The 8,900-nt window shown below is 36.4% G+C and overlaps 2 protein-coding genes across 2 annotated transcripts in view; both read right to left on the bottom strand.

Moving 5' to 3' along the window:
* Positions 1-686, bottom strand: part of LOC117125126 (highly reducing polyketide synthase FUM1-like) — a 15,024-nt gene extending 14,338 nt beyond the window's left edge. Inside the window, exon 1 of the mRNA XM_033271525.1 lies at positions 571-686. The gene's annotated coding sequence lies outside the window, so the exon portion shown is untranslated. The remainder of the gene's footprint in view (positions 1-570) is intronic.
* A 3,636-nt stretch (positions 687-4,322) lies between these two features.
* LOC117125166 lies at positions 4,323-6,048 on the bottom strand. The gene is made up of 2 exons (XM_033271573.1): positions 5,782-6,048; positions 4,323-5,405 (listed from the first exon to the last, which is right to left on the bottom strand). The coding sequence occupies exon 2, from the start codon at positions 5,376-5,378 to the stop codon at positions 4,728-4,730; it is 651 nt and encodes a 216-aa protein (XP_033127464.1). The 5' UTR covers positions 5,379-5,405; positions 5,782-6,048; the 3' UTR covers positions 4,323-4,727.
* Positions 6,049-8,900: the final 2,852 nt, after the last annotated feature.

Genomic DNA, 8,900 nt, shown 5'->3' with positions numbered 1-8,900 from the left:
ATGCAAGACTCGGTAATATCTTTTGTTAGTTTAACATTTATTTATTATTTTCAATCAAAACAAAGTTATAAAAAAAGAGTTTAAAAATGAACTGAACAAGAAACCAAAACCTATAGCATCGCAAGCTTTTTCCGGTAGAGTCCTAAAAAGCAGTACTTCACATTTTGATAAAATACCTAAAAGTCACATTGCAAGCAAGAAAAGAAAAATAAAAATCACAAAAAAATAATATGTATGTATGAGGTAATCCCTCACTGTGCATTTTGCGTGTGTCCTTGAGCAAGACACTTTATCTTCATTGCTTCTCTGAGGAGTATAAATGGGTGGGGTTGTCTGCTACTGCGCCAATATGGTAGCAACACTTAAGCATGTGGACCCAATAACCAGAAAAAAAAAACTTGCAGCGCTTACTAACTGAGAAGAAAAGCAATATACAAGCAAAGTAACAAGTTGAGAGTTTTGCAAAGAAGTTAAGTAAGGCTATCATCAGATTTTTTTTAGAATTAAATAATGTTTGGATGGGTATATCAGATGATTCGATGAAATAAAAATACGAATGAAATTTCCTACCTGACATGTTAACGTACTGAATGCTCAGTACGTTCCCTAATACGTGCGAAAAAAAATGCCTGTTGTCTTAACTATTAGACCACCGTACTTGCCATTAGTGGCTAGTGATGAATCCGATCCCCAAGCAGCAGTGGATACTGCAATGCTAATTTGATGGCATTTGCGTCAGGAGAAATAATACGAATACGTATTGAAATACTGAGCATGTGTATAGTTTCTCTGAAGATGGGTTTCTGTCAGTGGTGCTTATGTTAATTGTTAATTTACATTGATGTTTTGAATCTAGGAAAGATTGTTATGATATATAGTTTATTCAGCCTGATAGAATCAATACAAATAGAATGACACTAATTGAAACAAATTTTGGAAAGCGTACAATATTAAATTATCCAATTGCGTTCCATTGCCTTATATATACACCGTACAATGTGCTATCAAAATAGAGTATAAATGTCGACCAATACTTCAGTTTAATGTCACGAAGCCAGCAGTTCAGATCCATAACCCCCACTAGATCAATTTCGTAAGTTTATCCATCCGCAATCAGAGCATTCAACGGTACATGTACACGCTAGTTATGTGACCGCGAAAACTTGAAATAGGCCTACCGGTTTGGTGTTGTAGTAGTAGTATAGTAGTTTAAGGCTTTATAAGTATCAATATTTAAGCCCCGAAAACTTGACTCAGAATTACCCGAATGATGTTAGACGGGGAATAATTTATTTGCCTTGTTTATTTGCAACTTATAAGTCGACCTATTATTATTATTATCATTATCGTCATCATAATCATCATTATTATTATTATTATTTCTGTTTATTTATTTATGAGCGGGCGCTTGCAAATGTATTTCAATGTAAAATTAATTTTAAAAACGACAAATGAATTATACTGAATACTGATTGCAGCAGGTAACCAAAGTCTGCTACCCAAACTGGTGGTAGGTAGGTGGCCACTCTGTGTGCCGAGAACAGTGGGGATCTTTTCAGACACTTTGTACCTTGTTCAATTCCATCAGTGAACTCCACATGGATGTTACAATACCGCACCATCTTTTGGAAGAGATTGGGTATAAGCAGAGAGTTGTCTCTTATTGAACTGTCCAAATCATTCAGAAAGACACATACTTGAACTATGTCTTTTTCATGGGTATGTGTAAAGATCTGCTCACATGGACCGATTTAACTCTGCCGATTTCAAGTGAGACAGGAGGAGGACAGGAGAGTTATGAATGAAGTCATTGGAAATATGCACTCAACAGGGAGTCCAAAAATAGCTTGGAAGATAGAACAAGTTCTATTTTTCAGAAGTTTTTTTTAAATCACCAATGGAATGATAAAGAGACGTGTTCTCATTAAAATTTCTCATGACCATGGCAACTGGCATGCAATCACTCAAATTCTTCCTTAAAGCTTGCGTCACATGGCCAGTTGTTGTCTTCAAATATCCATACAGGGTATAAAATTATTAAGGGGGTGTACCTGGTTTGAGTCCCAAGTCTGTGATTATGCTGCGACCTTTGCTTTAACCTGTGGTCCTCTTGAGTATCCACAGTGATAGAAAAAGAACCGGAAATTATAGAACATGTTTTATTTGCCTTCAGATTTTGAGGACATCTAGAACTCATCAGCCAATCACAGCACAGAAAGTATAGACCTTTAGGAAATGATAGGGACCTGCACAGGAATAGATTCTGTATCAGCATAACCTTATTTGTCCATAAAAGTTCTATGAGTTGACAAGTTATTTATCAAAAATTTAATAGTGTGGCTATGGTGTCTACATACGCCTGTGTCTACATACGCCTGTCAAAATGAATCAAAGTGTATTTACTAATTGGACCGTCTGGCACGAGCTTTAGGAGATTAATGCCTCGATCCAGGAGATAAATCGGTCCGTGTGAATAGAGCTTTACAAAACAGTGAATCCAATTCAACAAATATACTTGTTGACACATATTGAATTTTTAAAAAATCCATATGCTTCGAGCGAAGCCGTCTGTGTAAAGTGTCGTTGTTCCTTTAGAATTTATTATTGAATTTAAACAGTAGAATACAATAGTTCAATATTTGAACATTTTTATTGGCCTACGAGTGACTGCACACGACGTACCATGTCGGTTACGGTTACAATTTTTACCCAAAAAAAAGTATTTTATGATTAAAGATATTACAACTGTTCATCTTAAAAGACCAATTATTCCATTTAGTGACCCACGAATGAACTACGACTGACGTGACGGAAGAGTATTCTTCAGGTATCATTTTGACCGAGTCGATGTTCTTTTAGAAGTTATTATTGAAATTAAATAGTAGAATACAATAGTTCAATATTTGAACATTTTTATTGGCCTACGAGTGACTGCACACGACGTACCATGTCGGTTACGGTTACAATTTTTACCAAAAAAAGTATTTTATGATTAAAGATATTACAACTGTTCATCTTAAAAGACCAATTATTCCGTTTAGTGACCCACGAATGAACTACGACTGACGTGACATAAGAGTATTCTTCAGGTATCATTTTGACCAAATTTTAACCCTCACTTGCATCACAGGTAAGTATTTTCCATTTCTTTCCGTCCATTACTAGTATTTTTTTTTTGCCATGTAAATAAAAAGCTGTAACATTTTCTAAAGCTTCAATATATTTTCCAAAATAGTAAGTTCACTTTTAACGTAGTTCTTTTCTGCAGTATTTAAGTAATAATACATTTGTGTTATTAAAAGATTACAATAAGAGAATGTTACAGAAACAACACGTGTTACTGTTGAATTTGTTCACAGTAATTACTGTAAGGGTAATACATGTACAGTAAAAAGACTTATGACACTGTTGCCTTCCACTAACTACAGTAATACTTAATTTATACAGGAATGCAAAATACCTACTGTGACGTAGCTGCTTCCGATTCTTGTCAAATACCTCTTTTTGGACAGCAGCTTCGTTGAGCAACGTGTCAAAGGTCAAGACATCAATTTTAAAAATAATAGACTTTGTACCTTTAATTTTACTTTTCCATCAAAGCTGGATATGGGTGGTGGTGACGACACGTGCGGGATGAATACGTCTAGTGGCCGTCCAAACGTTGGCCGAAGCAATGTCACCAGTCTAACAGTTGGTTGAAGCAGAGCATGGTCATACTTAAACAGTGGCGTAGAAAAATATTTTTCATTGGGGGGGGGGGAATGATTGGTGTGTTAGCCAGTGTCGTAACAGGCGCGGGTGGGGGGAGCTGCCCCTCCCCTGACGGTTTTACCGGGCTGACCAAGCAGTCGTACCGGGCTGGGTAATAAGAGAGAAGAAAGATGGGAGAGGGAGGGAAAGAGAAAGAAGAGGAAAAGAAAAGGAAAGAAAAAGAGAAGAGAAAAATAAAGACAATAATAAAAAGGAGGATATCATAATGACCAGACTCACAACACCCTGCAACCCCTTCTCCACTTCAAAAACTTTCATAACTCCTTGGATCTATGCTGCCCGATGGCGTAACCACTGGGGGACAAGGGGAAAATATCTATCTTTGAAAAATCTTCCCCACCCCTTTATAAATGCCCTTTCATCCCCTGAAAGTGCCTAACAACCTCAAATTTCGCGTGTAGCATTCAATGTCTAACAGTCAACTTGTTTCAGACATACTATACTATAACAGATTCATTTTATTTGTCACATAAATACATACATGACATGTTGCTATCTGGGTTATTAGTAACAAACAAAATTTTTTTTTGTTTTTTTTTTTTTTTTTCGCACGTATTTGGAAACGTACTGAGTATTCAGTACGATAACAAGTCAGGAAAGGCAAAACATCACTCCTATGATATTTTCCTGACGCAGACACATCGAAATGGTTAATCTGGTTATGGCACATACTGGTTATCTATGACAATGAAAAATTGCTTCGAATTAGCACCGACGTAAATAAATCTTTGAATTGGACTATATACTATTATATATGACCATGTTAGAATACCCTACGTAATAAAAAAAAATAACATAAATAAATTATTTATAAAAATAAAGATAAATGCAAACTTAGAAAATGTGATAATCTCAAAATGTAAAATACTGTTTTTAAACGGCTTATTTTTCTTCTCATCCCTCGGCCTACTGCAATGATTACTACGTTCTTACATAGTTTCTTTCCTGGGTTATTATCATTTTTCACACAAAATACAACAGGTTAATATTCCGCATAAAGTTCCTAGGCATACGCCGCACGGGCATAAATCAAAATCACTGTTGTGGTGGCGGTCGTTTTCCTCAACGACTATAGTACGACCGCCGCCAAACGACTGGTTTGCATTTACCGGTATTATTTCTTCTCTGATACCGCCACCAAACGGCTGGTTAACATTTAAAGGCATCATTTCTTCCCTTACACCGCCACCAAACGGGCCGCCGGCAAACGGCTGGTTTAAGTTTGCCGGTATCATTTCTTCTCTTACACCACCAACAAATGGCTGGTTATCGTTTACCGGTATCATTTCTTCGCTTATGCCACCAACAAACGGACCGCCGCCAAACGGCTGGTTTACATTAACCGGTATCATTTCTTCTCTTACACCACCAACAAACGGCTGGTTTACGTTGACTGGTATCATTTCTTCTCTTACACCACCAGCAAACGGACCCCCGCCAAACGGCTGGTTTACGTTTACCGGTATAATTTCCTCTCTTACACTGCCACCAAACGACTGGTCTACGGTTACCGGTATCATTTCTTCTCTTACACCGCCACCAAACGGCTGGTCTACGATAATGTCTTCTTCTACGAAGTCAGTAGCGCCATACATCGGTGAATACATGATTATTAGGATACCGAAGACACTTTGCTGTTACAAAATAAAACACAATAATCATCGGTAATCAATCAACTCTTTAATTAATGACATTATTTGTTGGCTATAATATGTAATTTGACGCGCTTCTGTGTTTCTGGTCAAACGCGACGTAAGAGAACCAATCCTACAAAAGTGCAACGCCCGGTCAAATGCAGCTGAACTCGATCGAAACCATACACAATATTAATAATTGACATACTTTTTTTGCAGGACCATGGGCCCCAAATCGGCCGAGCGGGACCCCCTAATGGATCATAAAGCTTTAGAAAATACGCCCTTTATTTCAATTGTGACCCTCAGTAAATATAATAAAAGACAATAAAATGTAAAGATAAACATTAAGAAAGACCTATTAAACATAACCTACCTTAAAAATGACCGACTCGGTTACTTATTTGCTTGATTGAATTTCAATATTTCAATATAAGAAAAATATATTGTTTATTGACGGTAGTATCAAGTAGAAATTAGTGCACGATTCTGCAAAGCTTGTACTGTATAATAATATCTCAGTCTAGATAACGTTGGTATATACAGTACTATACCGTCACAATATCGTCATAAGTTTATGCCAACACTTCAAAAGTTATTCATTAGCTACGCATTAATACGGTTTGTTTTAGGGAAATGACAATTGCTTAGAATTTCGACAGTGGCGTAATGACGAGTTAAGGGGCCAAGTGCGAGAAAATGTTTGGGTCCTTTGCACTTCAGTAAAGCATTTTTGCTCGCATAAGAGACTGGTAGAGAGGTGGGTAATCTTAATTTTTAAAATAGGCTAAAAAGACTGTATTTGAAACAATGCAATTGTCTTTTAAATTATATTATGTAACTCAACCACTCAATCAACTTTTATATTTTCCCGAATTGGATTAGCATAGTTGCATACCACCTCCACTTCAGAGCAGATTTAAATAGTAGAGTGCTGGGTAGTGGTGTACCACAAAAAAAAAGCTCATGGTAGTTCGTCACAGCAAAATGAAAGGAATGCTAAACCTACTTAAATAAAGTCAGCGTTTTCATTATAATTATTTTAATTATTGCCTTCGTTAAGGAGGTTATTTATTCACTGCTCTCTGTCTGTCCGCCTTTCTGTCTGTCTGTTAGCAAGGTCAGGCATGACTAATAAATATATCATCATAAACTTTAGTGGAATACTCAAAGAAACACAATTTCAAATTTTCGATAAAAAGGTCAAAGGTCAAGGTCACAGAAATTCGATTTTTCTTTTACCTTCGAGCATGATAGAAAATAATTGAATCTCCCCTCGTATTCAGGCAGCACTCCAAAAAATAATGTGCCTGCTGAATACGCTGGGGAATTGAATTCCATTATTTCATTGAGGGTATGCTGCAGTTTCGCCCAATATACACGGCCTGCGTTTTGTTGGTACTGAATTCACATTGACAATATTACATTTATCTCGGTCCTCTTTGTATTTGGTGCTGATCGAAAGTAAGCTGCAGATTTTAGAACGTTATTTATATATTTTTCGGTTATGTACAGAGCCAAATCTAGCGGATCGTCGTTTGGCTAGGCCGACTTAAGCGGATCGACCGCAGACCGATTCGATCGGATCGACCCTATGTCAAATTCTGGCCGGCGGACTGGAAGCGGTCCGGACGGCCCGATTGATGGTCGAGGGTTTGTAATCTCAGATTGCCTTGTTATTATTGTAATTATTATAATTATTATTATTGTTGTTGCTGCTGTTTTTTCTTATCATTATTAAATATATAATCATTATTATTGTTATTATAATCATTGTTTTTATTATTATGACAAAAATGTGATGAAAAAAACTAGCTCACCGTACATGTTTAAGAATCAATACAAGCGCTGTATATCGTATTGATTTGAAATGCAATGACGCACATTATTTCTGTCAATGCCAACTACATTCAATACAAGAAAGTCAATAACTATATAATTTATTTCAAAAGTTATATCTAAAATAATATTTATGACAACAAAATATTTTCTATAAATAGCACAAGTATCTATCTTTTTCAATACATTGTTAAACATTACCTCAGTGTTCAATACTTAACTCAATAATAGCTGAACACGATTATTAAAAATAAAACTACTCAATTCCCCTTCCCGACAGACCCAGCAGATTCGTCAAAACCACCCGTTACCGAAATCACATTGATTTATCCCATCAGGACTTAGCCGGGTGCTGAAATATTAGCCTAATATAAGTTGGCCTTTAGGACCTTTGAAAATATTAGTTTATCAATCAGAACCGGTAGTGATGGCGGCGACATCTCAAAAGCGGGGCGCGCGTATGCCATTTTCGTGATTTCTGAAGAGGAAATGGAGGGAAAAAAAAATGAAAAAGGAAAGAAAAAAAAAGTGGAATTGGGGAGGAAAAGGGTTTCGAAATGATGATTATGATTATTAATGCCTGACTCTGGGTGTGTTCTTTTGTGTTTTTTATCATTATTATTTTTTTGTTATTATTATTGTTATTATCATTATTAATAATATTATTTTTTTTTTCCAGGACCACAATGAAAAACATTTCTTTAAAATGATCATTATTATTTTTTTTTTTTGTTTATTATTATTGTTATTATGATTGTTATTATCATTATTAATAATATTATTATTATTATTTTTTTCCAGGACCACAATGAAAAACATTTCTTTAAAATGATTGTGTCATCCTGGCTAAAGATATTAGTAAATAAATAAAGGGACCACCAATCATGATGTGGCTAAGGTAGTGTTCACTGAAAATTGTTGGTAGCTAGACCAGCCCCCCCCCCAACCCCAACCATCTCCTAACAAAAATTTGGGATCCATTTCTGCCCAACAGTCATTCAATGTCAAAGGGCGGATCCAATGTGGGAGATTGCATCCAGCCCCCACATCCTAAGTTTAGCCATAGTGTTGTTCAATACATACCACGAATTGAAATAAGAAAATAGCATACAAATAAGATAACCCTCCCGTTTGAAAGACTCTGGATCCGCCACTGTATATTACAGTTTTCTGTCTCTACAAGTTTCGTTACCGTTTTTTTTTAATTGTTAATAAAAATAATATTCAGTTTCTGATTGGATGATAGATGGTGGAGAATTGTATCAACATAATGCGAGTATTTAAACATTCATCTTCTTTAAGGCCGACAATGTTATCTGTTGATTGGTGACACGATTATAAAAATATGATGGTACAACTTCACACTCAAACGTAGTTATTGACAGTATAAAGGCGCGGATCCAGTAGGGGGAACGTGTGTGCCCCCCCCCCACACCATTTTCCACCAAATTTTAAAAATTCCAATGCATATAAATGTTATGTGCTAACACTTATTATTATAAAGTGTTGTGCCCCTGGCACCGTAATTGACTGATGAAAATATAGGCAACGAAAATCTTAGATGGTGCACATATTGGCATACCCAGTTGCGGATTCAACGGGGGTGGAGGCCAGCTGGCCGACGCACCCTACCCCCCCCCCCCCCCACCCAAGTTT

This window comes from Anneissia japonica, unplaced genomic scaffold (genome assembly GCF_011630105.1).
Source record: "Anneissia japonica isolate Jap-2015-1 unplaced genomic scaffold, ASM1163010v1 scaffold9_len2422644_cov172, whole genome shotgun sequence".
Classification (NCBI taxonomy): Eukaryota; Metazoa; Echinodermata; class Crinoidea; order Comatulida; family Comatulidae; genus Anneissia; species Anneissia japonica.
Note: the sequence above shows the minus strand (reverse complement) of the source record. Positions and strands in the feature narration are given on the sequence as shown.

Excerpts from the sequence above, each read along its gene's own strand:
- LOC117125166 (XM_033271573.1), bottom strand. The coding sequence starts at position 5,378 with ATGTATTCACCGATGTATGGCGCTACTGACTTCGTAGAAGAAGACATT.